Here is a 17,017-nt window from a genome sequence, read left to right as displayed (position 1 = left end):
GTACTGTCCGGACGATCCCTCATAGAGGGCAGCAAGGCATCTATGAGAATATCCACGATTTGACCAGGCACCTGTGATACTATACAGTCATCTGACTCTAGCGCAGGAGTGTGTTGTTCTTTAAAGTTCAATAATAGCCTTGCTTATAGGTATAGGCCATTTACGTACCTCTCAGAGCCTGACTGGAATTCTCCCAGGATGTTGCTAGGACATAGATACATGAGGCCTAGTTGTTACTGCTCACCTTCAGCACAGGAGTGAACTCTCAAACGCTGAGCTCAGAGCTACTGCATCCGAGAAAGCGCATGTGAGAGGTTTTGAATCAGAGAAAAACCTCACTCCTGTGTTGGTGGAGGTGAGCAGTAATGAGTAGGCATCACTCAGCAACATCCTGGGAGTATTCTAGTCAGGATTCATGAGGATCATAAATTGTCTACACCTACAGCAAGGGCATTATTCCACTTCAGTCAACGCTGCACAGTTTGTTTCATTTACAAAACACCCCTTACCTGCATAATCATTTTTTGTAAAGGTGAACTAATCCTTTCAATAAAAAAGTTGCACACCATAGCACAGCCTTGTACTTCAAAATATGGTCGCTTCCAATAGAGTTGTACACACGATCGGAAATTCCGACAAGCTCTCAAACTTTGTGTGTCGGAAAATCTGATGGAAAATGTGTGATGGAGCCCACACACGGTCGGAATTTCCGACAACAAGGTCCTATCACACATTTTCCTTCGGAAAATCCGACCGTGTGTACGGGGCATTAGAGTAAGTCGGCTCAGCAATGACAGATTGCTAGGCTAGATTTCATCTTCAGAGTCAGGTATATTATCAGCAACAAGTACAAGGAAATGTGAGGTCCAAACCTAGCAATACTGCTCCACCAATATATACATTTCAACAATTTGGAACATGATCAGGTAGTGGCCATTGTAAGATCGCTCTTCATGGCTCGTAAGCTAATGGCCTCTTGCTGGGTTTAACACGATCCTCCTATCCTTGGGGACTGTATAAATACATAATGTTTAAGAAATACACTTGTGTTCAACATAATGCTTCTCAAAAGTTTGAAAAAATAAGGAACAATGGATAGATGCACCAATCCAAATTTATAATAAAGAGTGGAAATGCTTGCTCTTCTTTGTTCTTTTTTTCTTTTCCGGGAATGGGTTGGCCTGTCTTAGAAAAATGCTTTATATTCTATATACGGTTAATAATACAGTATATCAGTAGCTCTGGAATATTTTTGAATATTTCTGAATACCCTTTGAATATTTTTGGAAAGCTAGCAGATAACAAATTAAATGTACTGTTGACATTACTGCTTTGTCAAATTGATTTTTGTTTAAATGTATGCTTTGTTCTCTTTTTATACACCTGTTACGAAAACTTTAAAATAAAAGCCGAATTAAAAAAAGTTTAAAAAAAAAAAAAGTTAAGCCTGGTACAGACTGAGTGTTTTGCCATCAACCCAGCTCCAGTCAGAGCAGCTGTACCAAGGATCCAACGTTAGTACAGCGATCTCCCCCGCTGAGCTGTTCTGACAGGAATGCCCCCCCCCCCCCCCCCCCCAGAACACTCTGGTGAGCGCTCTCAAACATTGGCTGACAGTGCCGATTGGGAGCTGGTCAGCTGCTGGTTTTCCAGCATGCTTGGCCGGCTTCTGATGGACCGGCTGTCTTACAGAATGAACGGTTCAAAAAAACGGCCGATGTCGCAAGGCATTTGGCCCGTGTGTACGTGGCTTAAAGCAGTTGTATGCCCAGAAGAAAAAAAAAAAAACTATAAGGAAAAGGCATAATGAGCTAGTATGCACCGCATACTAGCTCATTATGAAATACTTACCTTGGAATGAAGCCCCGCACCGTCTCTCAGGCACCGCCGAAGGAGCTGACATTTTGCCTCGCAATTCTTCCAGGTTCGCGGCTCTGGCGCTGTGAGTGGCCGGAGCGGCGATGACAAGCAAGGAGCTCCAATTTTCTGGCAGCATCTGCCAGACCTTCAGAGCGCATGCGCCGCTGTTAGCGGCTGCATTAAAGGTGAATATCTCCTAAACCATACAGGTTTAGGAGATATTCATTTTACCTACAGGTAAGCCTTATTATAGGCTTACCTGTAGGTAAAAATGTGCTAAAGGGGCATAGAACCGCTTGAGGATGGATTCACACCTATGCAGTTTTAGTGCTTTTTGCAGATTTGCACTACAGTCCATTTAACATGGTTTCCTATGGAATACCTTCTGTTGTGCAAATCTGCAAAATGCAAAAAGCACTAAAACTGCATAGATGTGAATCCAGCCTTAGGAGGGCTCAGCAATGACAGATTGCTAGGTTAGATTTAATCTTCAGAGTCAGGGATAATATCAGCAAGGAGTACAAGGAAATGTGAAGTCCAAACCAGGCAATACTGCTCCACCAAGAGATTGCAATTAAAGACCTACTTTGAGTAAGACCCCTATACTAAAAAGGTTAACGGCGTTAATGGCTTATTAGTTTACATAAGATAATGCTGTACTAAGCTTCCTCCAGTGCTAGTTACATGAACAAAAACCTAGGCATTTTGTCACATGATCTCTGCTAAAGGAGCAATCAGTCAATCTGAACTCTGATCAAAAGAGAGCACATAATCAAAAAGCCAAGGATTTTATCACAAATGAACACTTAAAGGACACCTACAGCAGCATTTTTCACCAGAAGAATTATTACTTCTATAACACCTTATTTATCCCAACAACACAATTCACACAGCTTTAATTTATATAATACCAGCATAAATTAGTTTCATTCATCTAATATATCTGGAATGAGAAACAACGTCCAATGCTAGAAGAACAAAACTAGATAAAAATAGATGTCCGTTATATGTTCTATACAAATCTCAGAGAAAAATTATTTTCTGTTGAATTGTGATTAAAAATCCTTGTATTTAATAATACACCTAACTTCTGTACTTCTACTGCCAAAAAAATGAGGTAAGGCCTGTCAGAACTATGTGCTGGCATCATTGCTCCCAGAGACGTATGTGAAGTGGGGCAAACTGAGGGGTAGCTTTCCGGACAAACAAAAATAAAGCCTTATTTTGTATCTGTCAAAACAGCTTGGCTTCACAATGTGCCTGTGTTTTAACAAGCTGACAGCAATTTCTGGCTGCCAAAAAACCCACTGTGGTTAGAGGCTGCTAAAAAAACATTGTTTAGGCACTAACAGGTTAAATACCAGAAACACGGGTAAGCAACTACTGGTTTTCCTGCTGTAGAAATAGTCATATCTTCTAAAAGAATGCTTTCAATTTATTTAGCAGTTGGTCCAAAGTAAAAATATTATATGAAGGTTGAATTAATTGGGGTTAAGTGGAAAGAGATGTGTCTGACAGATGTTAACTGAGGCAGAATTGTGAAGTGATGTGGAAATCTGTTCGTGCCTGACTCACCTTTTGGAGTTTTGAAACTCCCATTAATACAGTCATCGCTCTGTCTCTTCTGTGCCGTCTTGAACTCTTTGAGAGACAGGTATAGCACCTTACGCACCACCCTTTCTTCTGACCATGGTATACCATCACTGTCATCCTAGAAAAAGCAGAAAGGAATATACTTAAGTTAGTTTATCGTTACTGAATAATTGCAACTTCAAGAAAACTAATCATTCATAATACAAATATGTATTTGTATTCCTACAAATGAACATACAGAAGAAAAAAGGTGGAGATTTTCTATACCCCTTTTAACATCAGATATAAGGAGTATTGACACAAAGTAGCCTACATTTCCCTTTCCGCCTTTCCATCTCTAAAGCTCAAGTGTTCCTTTTATGGCTATAATGTCTAGTCTTATTAGTGTAATACTAAGGCTAGTCAGCCAAGAGGAGTAGGAGGGAAGAGACCTGAATCGGTGTGCAGGTGCTTCACAGGCACAGACACACACGTCAAAAGGCTAATTTACTTTGAACGGAAATGGGGTGCATTTTTAATAAGCAACTATTTTGAAGATACATTACATTTTTTATGTGACTTTCAAATTTAGAGATTTGTGGATTAACCACTAGAGGGAGCTATGCATTTACCTGAGCCTCATTCAGTTTCCCTGCCTACCACATGCTCAGATAAAACAGCCACAAGTGGAGAGCATTGCTTTTAATTATATGGCTGACTCATCAACCTGAATTGCGAGAAAGAACAACAAAGCACAGCCACTATGTACCATTGCAAAACAGGAAGCAGAGCCTTCATATGTGAGAAGCAAATATAGCTGCCCATATAGAATAACAAAAATACATAGAAACTATTTTTCCAGCACATTAACACACACACAGATAAACTTAGCTACTGTACATCATGCTGATTTTTAAACCTACACCTAAAAATCATACATATTTCCTATTTGAGCACAGCTTTTTTAAATTTACGACGACCATAAATTTCCTTTTTTATTCAGATTGTAAATAAAACTCTGCAGATTCACAATGAATGCTCGGCTTTTAAGAATTGAAGTATTTACATGTAGATTCAACTGCAAATATATGTTGCCATGCACAGACATTAAAGCGGACCCTTCAGTCATTTTTTCATCTTTCCATCTATTAAATCTTCTGCTCTTGTTGTTTTAACTTTGGATAGCAAAACATTTTTTTTTCTGCCAGTAAATACCTTATACAGCCCACTTCCTGTTTCTTGTCTGGTAAAAATCCTAGGCTTATGACATCATGCACAGCTCTCTCTCTCACCCTCTTGAGAGTTTGCCAGGAAGGGAGGGGGGATGAGTCATAAGAGGGCCAATGAGAGCTGCAGGGCTGCAGAGCTGAAGATGTGTGTGTGTGTGTGTAAATCCAGGAAGTGAACAGGCAGCAGCTTCAGCTGCCCACTGTTAAAATAGCTGCAGACAGACTTAGTAGAGGGAGATTTCTAGAGCATATTTGGCAAGTACAGAATCACAGTATAGATAAAATAATATGCAAAGTGGTTGGAGGGAAACTGCAGAATGGCAAAGATGTTTATATTACAAATTATGTGAGCAGACTGCAGTTCCTCTAACTGTAATGCCTTTTCAAGATTATCTCATGCACAACAGTGCAATTGTGGCATTAACAATTCAGAGACTGTCTTACCAAAACATTCTGCATGTGTGTGTATGTACTGTAAAGGAAATGTGTAAGTTCTGTATATAATTGTATTCTATTTTGTATGTATTGCACACTGCCCTCACTGCGCACACGGCACTAATAACGTTTTCATTACATGTTTGTATTCTTTCGAGTCCTGATTAGAAATAGTCTGCCTATGTTATGCCCCTTGTTACCATAAAAGTACAATTGTAATATTAATGTGATACTTACGTTATCATGTGTATAAAAACCTTCAATTGCATCATAATAAAGCAGAACAGTTATTTGGAAAGATGTGGAGTGCATCTTTTGTGTCTGTTCCCTACTGCAATAGTTATTAATTTGGAACCACTAATCAATATGAGGATAGGAGTTGCCTATCTATAAATTTCCATGTCAGTACTGTACATTATAATTATATAATGATTAATGTTGCTAATCGAGATAGATGAAGAAAAGAAGCAATGGGAAACTACTTAAAAAAAAAAAAAACACACCTTATATAGTCCTACGCTGTATTGAAATTTAAACTGTTCATTTAATCTCAAAGCTTTAGCCATTTCCCATTTGTAACAGCCTTTCCATCCCTTGGCAGCAGTTTCACTGCTTAGCTGAAAACTAAACAGCGGCAATTAAATCTTATTTATTCATGTATACAGCTACTAGGCCAGAAGTAGTGATCACAGTATTTAACAACATACTCATTGTTATCACTTAACCCCATGATCTAACCCCAACTCCTTGCTCTGGCTGGAGTCCAAGCTCTGTGTTGTGTCTTCACTTGTCAAGTGCCCTCTGACTTTAGAGTCTTCTCAATCAGTATGAGAAAATTGGATAAATAATTGCATACTCTGCACACAGATGACCAGCTGGAAACAATTCAAAAAGGTATGTCTGCTTTATACAATGTACCAACTACCCTTAAAGCTAATAGCAAGATGCATAAGCAACTAAAAAATGACATAAAAACAGCATCATGGCCATAAACAGTATGAAGAGAAGCACCACGACACAGTCAACAGATGGCAATTTTTAGGAAAACTTCTACTAATACAACCAATCCCTGCAAAACACCAATATGTTTACATAACAAGGCTAGTTAAAGTTTCCTCCATCCAGGCTTTACAATACAGATGAACGCTTCTCCTACTGTTCCTATTGTACTAAATTGACAGCCATCAAGGACGCATGTCAGAATTCCCAAACAGTGGCTGTTCAGCTAAAAACTTTCTATCCAGCTGACTTGATTTTTCGATTAAAGGATGTTGGGCAGCAGAGTGGCAACAGAACCACCCAGAGTGAATTTTGGCTAGTTCATCAGGAATTGTTAAAAATCAGCATAGTGTATGGCCAGATGAAGAAAGGACTCTAATCAGATCTCTGCAATGTTTTAACAAAAACATAACAGCATTCAGAATTTGTTATTTAACCCATGTCAGCAGACAATGGTTAGGTTTCAAATAAGAAGGAGGAAATCGAATTTGTAGAATTTGTGAAAACGTTGTATACACTGCTATTTTTAGTAGGATGTGGTGCAAACCAGCGCTCAACTTAGTGTTCATATTTACCCACTTCCCGACCGTCTGCCATACATATACTGTGGCGAGGCAGCTCTATTGCGCAAAATCTTGTACATGTACGTGATTTTGTCAATAGTCACTGGGCTGGGGGTGCACACGCGCCTCAATAGCTGCGATCGCACGCTGATTGTCCACAGGGGGAGCCATTCAGTGGGCCCAGCGGACGCAATGTCCGCCGTCCAACTACGATCGCTCCCCACAGAGACAGAGCGGCGGTCTGCCGGTGTAAACAAGCAGACCACCATGCTTGTCAGGCATGGACACTGATCTAGTGTTTCTGCTAATGAGGAACACAGATCACAGTGTCCATGCAGTGAGCCCATCCCCCCACAGTAAGAAAGCACAATTTGGGGATATAGTTAACCCTTTTATTGGCCCTGTTAACCCCTTCCCTGCCATTGTCATTTATACAGTACCAGTGCATATTTTTTAGCACTGATCACTGTAATAATGTCACTGGTTCCCAAAAAAGTGTGTCAGCTAGGTGTCTGATCTGTCCGCCGCAATCCCGCTAAAAATCACTGATCGCCGCCATTGCAACTAAAAAATAAATAAAATAAATACAAATGCCATAAATATATCCCCTATTTTGTAGACACTTTTGCGCAAACCAATCAATATACACTTATTTGGATTTGTTTTACCAAAAATATGTAGCAGAATACATATTGGCCTAAATTGATTTTTTTTAACATTTTTTATTGGATAGGTTTTATAGCAGAAAGTAAAAAATATTGTTTTTTTTTTTTTTCAAAATGGTCTTTTTTTGTTTATAGCGCAAAAAATAAAAACCGCGCACACATGGGCGTGGCTTGGATGGCTTCCCGGGCAGACGTGTCTCTCTGAAGCTCCCGTTCCGGCCTGCCTGCACACAGCTGGATCCTGCTCTTTTCCGCCATCCATCATGGGCAAACCACGCAAAAACAAAGAAGTGGACCCCAGGGGACACACCACCCGCTCTTCCTCGGTCCCCCCGCCGCTCATCACCGAGTATTTTGAGCAGGGAGCTCTGGCCGGACAGCACGAGTCCAAGATGGCGCCATGCACAGCAGCCGTCCCCTCTCCTTCTCTACAAGTCTCCATAGACCGCAGGAATAACAGGTACGGATCCGAAGGTGACTTGCCGACTACACACTCTCCGATCCCCCCTGCCAGCCTCTCGATCGGCCCCCCGACCCCCTCCGGAGGACATATGTTGGGCAGCCTGTCACAAACTTTTCCCCCGTGCCTCGTAGGACCCACGTCCTCTGTATCCTCCAACCAGCCATCTCCCTCCTGGGACTCCTATGCTCCAGACTGGGACCCCCCGCTCCCTACCACAGCGCTCCCAGACACACAAGGACAGAGCCCCCTCTCTCTCCCCTCTCCAGAGAGACACAGCCCAGGCTCCAGCACCTCCCCAGGCCTCGCAGCCATCAGGATTCCAGGGGGCTCATTTTCACATAGGGAGTCCGCAGGGTCCATCAGTAACCAAAAAACCCAACACTACTCCCCCTCCACTACCACCCCAGAGGGGATCCCCCATGCCAACTTCTTACTCGGCCGTAGTGCAGGGCTTTCACGCTCATACCACACCGGATTTTGACCCGGAGCCTGAAGCATGCACATCTTGGCGAGACTACGTTCGCTGCATTCCCACAAAACAAGACTTCCGTATGCTCATCCAAGAAGTACGAGACACTTGTAGATCTGAGATTAGCATGCTTCGCACTGACCTTCATCAACTGTCCACCAAAGTCACATCTTTGGAGGAGGAAACATGCGACACTAAAATTGAACTTTCGCAAATACATGATCGCCTAACCTCACAAGCCTCTACCCTTAGAGACTTCCAACGCCATCTTGAAGACCTCGACAATAGAGGTAGGTGTAACAATATTCGGGTCCGAGGCCTCCCGGAGGCGACCCAGGATGAAGACCTGCATGTGACTCTGCTAGCCATCTTCAACAGCATACTAGGTCGTCCGGAACATCAGCGAGTTAAGCTAGATCGAGCACACCGAGCTATACGCCCCCGTGGGCCAGGATCCCGACCACGAGATGTGATCTGTAGGGTGCATAACTACACCCTTAGGGAGGATATTATGAGAAAGGCACGAAACATGCACGCCATTGATTTTGATGGGGCCTCCATCCAACTTTTCCCGGACTTATCATGGATCACCCTCCAACAAAGACGATCCTTGCAACCACTTCGCATCTTGTTAAGAGAACATGACTTTCGCTATCATTGGGGTTTCCCCTTTAGCCTCACGGCAAAAAAAGATGGGAGGTCCACAACCCTCCGATATCCAGAAGATCTTCAATCTTTCTGCAGGGAATTGGATATCCCGGTCCCACCTACTCCTGGGTGGGAACCGCTGCCGGTACCCCCGCCTCGCCCAGACCCCTGGATCCAAGTCACTGGCCGGAAACGTACAAGACTGCACTCTGCGGGCCCTTCCCCACCACCTCATCAGAGATGAACTTATGCTTCTTTAAATTCCTTCTCCACATTGATGTTTGTTATCAGACCTATTCCGTTCATTCTCTGTTTTTCTACCTGAGAGCCCGTAGATAAATTTTGCTAATCTTATTTATCCACAGTACGGGCCTATTTAGCAAGGTTTTCCTTTATATTAGCAATCCATGTTTGATTATGACTATAAGTATCAGATAGAATTCAAAGTGAAGGGTTAGTGTGTGGGTGTGGCGCTGTCCTAATTTATAGAAATACTTGGTAAATTGTGTGTAGCCAAATCCCATATATAAAGTCGCATAAACCAAAATTGCAAATAAAAAAATTCAACGAAAATAAAAACAAAACATAAAACAGCAAAGTGACTCCCTTTGGAGTGTGTAGGTGTAACGTTGTCCTAGTGGAGAAAAAAGTGGAGAAAATGGAAAAAAATGGAAAAATGGAAGAAATCGCATAAAGGACTGCTGCCTCCACAAATGTGATTTCCACCAAGGTGGAAAAAACAGAAGGTAGGTTAAGGGTTAGTGTGTGGGTGTGGCGCAGTCCTAATTCATAGAAATACTTGGTAAATCGTGTGTAGCCAAATCCCATATGTAAAGTCGCATATAAAGTATAAACCAAAATTGCAAATAAAAAATTCAACGAGAATAAAACCAAACATAAAACAGCAAAGTGACCCCCTTTGGAGTGTGTAGGTGTAACGTTGTCCTAGTTTAAAAAATACTTTGTAAATCGTGTGTAACCAAATCCCACATGTAAAATCGCATGTAAATTATAAACAAAATATAAACAAAATCGCATATAGCAAATTTAACGGCTAGGTTGGCCCCCTTTGAATTGGGGGAGGGGGAAGGGGAACAGGGGATGAAATCAAAAAATGACTTTAGCCAAAGCTATTCCATCCGCATAAAAACCCCATATAGTGATTGACAAACATAACATTGCTGAATAATTACATAGGTTAAATTGTGACTAGTGCTCAGTGCAATTTAAGTGAAAAACTTGACATCTTTGTAAAACAAGGCAGGTATTTGTATAAATCTTGGTGACCAGGTGCTCGTGTCTTGTGATCATGCGGACACTCACCAGCTTCTTTAACCCCTGCGGGGGTAATGCGCAGTCACAGTGTATGCCACTGTGCGGCAATCCACAGGCTGTTTCTGGGTCACGGTGACGTTTTAGGCATAAGAGAAGAAAGAGGAGATTCCATAGCGTAAAACCATAAAACACTCTTTATTGAACGCAGATGACAGAATGGTACTCACATTTAAGCAGTTTATAATAGGCAACCAAATGTCATCAAAACAGGAGAGCGTCAGATTTAGGTTGGTGATCCTCTGGGAGATGATGCAAAAGCGTCAGAATAGGCCACGCCCTACGCGTTTCGTCATAGGGACGTCAACTGGACGCTCCAGTTGACGTCCCTATGACGAAACGCGTAGGGCGTGGCCTATTCTGACGCTTTTGCATCATCTCCCAGAGGATCACCAACCTAAATCTGACGCTCTCCTGTTTTGATGACATTTGGTTGCCTATTATAAACTGCTTAAATGTGAGTACCATTCTGTCATCTGCGTTCAATAAAGAGTGTTTTATGGTTTTACGCTATGGAATCTCCTCTTTCTTCTCTTATGCCTAAAACGTCACCGTGACCCAGAAACAGCCTGTGGATTGCCGCACAGTGGCATACACTGTGACTGCGCATTACCCCCGCAGGGGTTAAAGAAGCTGGTGAGTGTCCGCATGATCACAAGACACGAGCACCTGGTCACCAAGATTTATACAAATACCTGCCTTGTTTTACAAAGATGTTAAGTATTTTTTAAACTAGGACAACGTTACACCTACACACTCCAAAGGGGGTCACTTTGCTGTTTTATGTTTGGTTTTATTCTCGTTGAATTTTTTATTTGCAATTTTGGTTTATACTTTATATGCGACTTTACATATGGGATTTGGCTACACACGATTTACCAAGTATTTCTATGAATTAGGACTGCGCCACACCCACACACTAACCCTTCACCTACCTTCTGTTTTTTCCACCTTGGTGGAAATCACATTTGTGGAGGCAGCAGTCCTTTATGCGATTTCTTCCATTTTTTTCCATTTTCTCCACTTTTTTCTCCACTAGGACAACGTTACACCTACACACTCCAAAGGGAGTCACTTTGCTGTTTTATGTTTTGTTTTTATTTTCGTTGAATTTTTTTATTTGCAATTTTGGTTTATGCGACTTTATATATGGGATTTGGCTACACACAATTTACCAAGTATTTCTATAAATTAGGACAGCGCCACACCCACACACTAACCCTTCACTTACCTTCTGTTTTTTCCACCTAGGTGGAAATCACATCTGTGGAGGCAGCAGTCCTTTATGCGATTTCTTCCATTATTTCAATTTTTTTTCCATTTTCTCCACTTTTTTAATTTTCTGTTCCGTTGCGCGGATACACCACTCATATTTCATTATCAGATAGAATTCGTACAGCTAGCCGGGATATACCACCCCCCCTTCCCCTCATCCTTCCTTCTCCTCACACACCCTCTCTTCCCCTACCTCTTCCCCCCCTTTTTCCCTCCCCCCCCCCTTTTTTTTTTTTTCTTTTTCTCCCTATTTCTGCTCCCTCCCTCCCCCTCCCTTCCTGCTCCGGGGGGGGGGGAGAACACACATGGCTAGTTGGGAAGGATATCTCCCCCTTTTTTCTTTCCTTCTGTTTAAGGACAAACTTTAGGGGAACATTGTGAAGAGGGAAAACCCTTGTACCTTTACTTCAATGCTTTAGGATCCACAGAATACATTTTATTATTGCTCAAAATTCCCCGAATCAATAGTTTCATCAGCTTTCTTCGGGTCATAGTTATGATCATAGATATGACGGTTATCAGTTGATAAATGCAGGTTCCGTGTTCCTTCTGTTAATTAGTTTTTCTTTTTTTGAATATTGATGCAGGCAGGCCCGGGAGAGGGTCACCCCCTTCTTGGGTCCATCCTCTCCTCCCCCCAGGGGATCTCCGAATGGCTCCCTTCTCTATTTTCCCTGACGGGGCACCCCTGCCTCCTATGTCAGAGGGGGCCCTCCGGAGTTTCCCAACTTATCACTTCATGTAGGTGGGTTATACTGTGAATGGTTAACTAACTTTAATTTTGTACTAATTTTTGTGGTTTTTTTGTACCTTTTTCTCTACCTATTTCCTACTGTTTTTTCCATTCCTCTCGTTCCTCTCCCTCTCAACCTTTTGGACGCCATCCATCTCTGGGACCTGGTTCTTGCTCGGGGGGGGTCGCAGACCTCCAAACCGAACCCACCCTGGAGATCCGATTCGTGGACCTCCTATACACCGGGGCTCTACAAAATCCACTAGGTAAGCTACTATTTCCCCCCCCAATGTACCCACCATGATTGACATATTTTCACTAAACGTAAAAGGCCTTAACTCTACTGTTAAGAGAAGCCTAGCATTATGAGAGTTTAAACGGTCTAAGGCTGACATTATTTTCATTCAGGAGACACACCTTGCTAAAACGGGCACCATGACATTTGCGCGAAGACACTATCCTCAAATATACCAGGCCTCTGGTCCACATAAACGAGCAGGGGTAGCAATCCTTTTTAAGCAAGGTTCCCCCTTCCAGTTACAATCTCTATATTCAGACCCACTGGGACACTACCTCATCCTCTGAGGCCTATGGAAAGGTGCTAATCTCACTTTATTCAATGTCTATGCCTCAAACACGAATCAAATCCCTTTTTTGTCCAAAGTCTTTAACCGCCTTTTTGAGGCCCCCCATCAATACCTGGTGATTGGAGGGGATTTCAACCTGATCCACTCTCCAGGTCTTGATAAACATTCTATGGGTCAAGGGAAAACCCAAGTAACTATCAATAGAAAAGCCACCCTATTTCGCCAACTAACTAGAAAATATGCCCTGTTCGACACCTGGCGTACCACCTATCCATCAGCTAAACAATTTCCTTTCTACTCCCATCCCCATAAGTCCCACTCGCGGCTAGATTACTTTTTTGTCAATGCTCCGACTCTGAGAACATGCATGGACTCAGATATTCAGGCCGGATCATGCCCCGATTACACTCTCCCTGGCACTCTCCTCAAGCTCCTTTCGTAAATGCCATTGGCGTCTGAACGACTTCCTAATTAAACATGACCCATCTAGAGTAGAATTGGAACAAACCCTGAAGCTGTACTTTGCGGAAAATTGTTCCCCTGAGGTTTCCGCCGCATCTCTGTGGGAAGGCCATAAGGCAGTCTTCCGAGGCCAATGTATCTCGCTCTCCACTGCCCTGAAACGGAACACTAATGCAACACGCTGTACCCTTTTAGACAAACTTAAGCATTTAGAAGCGCGCCTGCTCTCCTCCCCGTCCCTAGCTACCTTTAGAGAACTCGTTAGTGTTAGGGCTGGATTGAGAGATATTGACTTGGTTAAGATAGAAAAGGCGCTGATTAGGCTCAGACAGACTTATGACAAGGCCAATAAGCCACATACGCTCTTGGCGAAACAACTTCGCGACAGGGCAGCAACAACTACCACTACCCATCTTAGAGACACAAACGGTGTCCTTCAATCTCACCCTAACAAAATAGCACAGCTTTTTCATGATTTCTATTCAGCCCTGTATAATGACCCAAGTGTTCCGCACAACCCATCTCCTCCTGACCTATCCCAGGCCATCCACGCCTATTTAGCAGACACGGATACCCCTAGGCTCACCTCCTCTGCCCTGGAGACTCTTAATGCCTCCATTACAGAAGAGGAAGTGACAGAAACGATTAAACTGTTGCCAAATAACAAAGCCCCTGGACCTGATGGACTACCGTATCTTTACTACAAGACGTTCCTACCACATCTACTTCCCCACATGACAAACCTCTTTAATTTATTTCTCTCTGATACACCTATTCCCAGAGATATGCAAAATTCCTACCTGACACTAATTCCAAAACCAGGAAAAGATCATTCTCTCTCGTCTAATTACAGACAAATAGCACTCCTCAATACAGACTTAAAAATTTTTACGAAACTGTTGGTGAATAGATTAAACAACTTCATGCCGTCCTTGGTCCATAGAGACCAAGTAGGATTTATCCCTTCTCGACAGGCCGGAGATAACACCCGGAGGGTTATCGACTTGGTTGAGGTTACAAACAGGAACAAATTGAAGGCAATACTGCTCAGTCTAGATGCCTCAATCGGGCTGGTATTGAAGGCCCATTCCTCCGAGCTATCACCCACCTATACTCGGCCCCTACGGCCCAGGTCCGCACTCAATTCGCCACCTCCCCTACCTTTCTGATTTCTAACGGGACTCGCCAAGGCTGCCCACTTTCCCCTCTTCTATATGCCCTGTGCATTGAACCTCTAGCAGCCCATATCAGAAATAACCCAAGTATACATGGTATCCTAGTCCGTACTAGAGATTTTAAGATTTCCTTATTCGCGGATGATGTCCTTCTTACTCTAACCCAACCTCATATCTCTTCCGAACTTACAGGCTGAGTTAGATCGATATAGCACCCTCTCGGGTTATAAAATTAACAGTTCAAAAACGGAGGTCCTCCCTCTCAATCTATCCCATCAAACACTATCAACACTTTCACAAACATTTAATTATTCTTGGCAGTCCTCTTCCTTAAAATACCTTGGGGTACATATCACACCCACATACGAGACTCTATATAAAGCTAACTTTCCCCAACTGTTTACCTCTATCAGAGCCTCCCTAACCAAATGGAAATCTTTGAAATTGTCCCTTTTTGGTAGACTTGCAACCCTGAAGATGACGATATTACCTAGACTTTTATATCTTTTTGAGACGCTCCCTATTCCCATCCCATCCTCACACCTAAAGAGACTCCAGGGCGACCTGATAAATTTTTTTTGGAACTATAAAAGACATCGCATTGCTAGATCGGTTTTATACGCTCCTCGTAATCAAGGCGGACTGGCGTTCCCCAACATAGCCAAGTACTACCTAGCAGCCCAGTTAAGACCTGTAGCCTCCTGGTGTACTTTACATGCCTATAATAGGTGGACACAGATTGAGAAGCTATGATTAGCCCCCATCCACCCCGAATTCCATGCTTTGGAGTTCTGATATACCACCTGGCAGCGTACAACTGTTAGGACCAATGGCCCTCTTACGCACACTATAGCGACGTGCCAAATCTACGTACCCGCTCTCTACCACTTCTTCCCCAGTCACCTCATTTTTATTTACACCCAACATTCCTGACAGCTTAACCTCACAGATGTCTCATTTCTGGATGGATAAGACCTTATTCCGTTATGGTCAGTTAGTTGATCCTAAAACCAGATTGCTAAGTTCCTTCTGAGAACTGCAAAACGCCTTTGACATTCCTAAACAGGCTTTTTTCAGTTACTTACAACTACGCACAATCACTAGTGCCGAACTTAAGATTCTCTCCCCTAACAGACTTCGAAAAGCTATGTTTAGAGGGTTCGTCCCCTAAAGGAATGATCTCCCACACCTACCAGATCCTGGTCACAGATTTCTCACCGGATGGGCCGCGGCATTCATATATGGATAAGTGGGAACAGGCCTTGGGCACAAACCTATCCTTAAAGACCTGGCAATCCATATGGACCCAGGCTACTAAGAGCTCCATATGCACGCTTTACAAAGAGAATCAATATAAGATTCTATTCTACTGGTATCAGACCCCTGATCTGCTCCACTCCATATACCCCGCGGCAGATTCCCGTTGTTGGCGATGTTATAAAGATAGGGGGACGTTATTTCATGTCTATTGGACCTGCCCTCTAATCATCCCCTATTGGTGTATGGTACAATCCCTACTCCAGTCCATCTTTGATACTGGGGTGCTCCTCGATCCGAAGATCTTTCTTTTAGGTCTCCCACCTACCACCTTCTCTAAAATATCAAAAAAACTCTTAGCTCATGTGCTCACTGCAGCACGATGTTTGGTGGCTCTAAAGTGGAAAAAGAGGGAACCCTCCTCACTGTCTGAGCTGCACTCCAGGATCAGAGATGTAAAAAAAAAATGGAATATGTTACGGCCTCATTAAACGATACTCTTGATAAGCATAACCGTATTTGGGAACCTTGGGTCCTGTTGGAGACTCCTGCGATCTAACGCTCTGTGTCATTTGCGTATTTATGGCTTGTTCCTTCTCGGGCCGTCCTGGGCTCTGGAGGCGGATCGCTGTCCTTTTTCCCCTCTCCCTTCTTCTCTACTCTTTTTCCTTTCTCTCTTTTATATGTTTATACACTTATGCAAAGGGTATTAATGGATATACTGTTTGAGATGTATAATAATCCAGCAAACTCATCCTGTTTAATCACGAAATGTTTGCACCGAACAGATTCATCGTTCAAAGGTCAGCTGATTGTTTGTTAGATTGACCTGTAATATTACAAACTTTATTTTCTGTACCCAATGCTGCAGATTTGTATATTTTTGTGAAAAAATAATAAAAAATTGTCAGTTAAAAAAAAAAAAAAAAAAACGCAGAGGTGATCAAATACCACCTCTATTTGTGGGAAAAAAGGACATTCATTTTATTTGGGTACAGCATCCCACAACCTCGCAATTGTCAGTTAACGTAACGCAGTGCCGTATCGCAAAAAATGGGCTGGTCATTAAGGGAGTAAAACCTTCCGGGGCTGAAGTAGTTAATAAAACAAAGGACACAGTTCATTTCTACTGCAGAGGAGTGCTGTAGTGGTGTGTGTTGAACACAAGGTCATCATAAATCATTGTTTATTTATTAGCTGGCCAATCATTTGATTATAGAAACATAAATTGCATCCTGTCCACATATGCAACAATAGAGGAATGTGCAATAAACAAAAACAATAAATATATAT

At 42.6% G+C, this 17,017-nt stretch overlaps 1 protein-coding gene across 3 annotated transcripts in view; it reads right to left on the bottom strand.

Moving 5' to 3' along the window:
• Positions 1–17,017, bottom strand: part of JARID2 (jumonji and AT-rich interaction domain containing 2) — a 342,752-nt gene that overhangs the window by 213,549 nt on the left and 112,186 nt on the right. For all 3 annotated transcript variants that reach the window (XM_073631096.1, XM_073631095.1, XM_073631094.1), the window contains one exon: positions 3,436–3,571. In XM_073631096.1, the coding sequence (XP_073487197.1) occupies positions 3,436–3,571 (136 nt within the window). Of the gene's footprint in view, positions 1–3,435; positions 3,572–17,017 lie in introns of those variants that run through there.

The sequence above is a fragment of the Aquarana catesbeiana genome, linkage group LG05 (genome assembly GCF_042186555.1).
Source record: "Aquarana catesbeiana isolate 2022-GZ linkage group LG05, ASM4218655v1, whole genome shotgun sequence".
Taxonomy (NCBI): Eukaryota; Metazoa; Chordata; class Amphibia; order Anura; family Ranidae; genus Aquarana; species Aquarana catesbeiana.
This window is presented reverse-complemented; position numbering and strand designations above follow the sequence as displayed.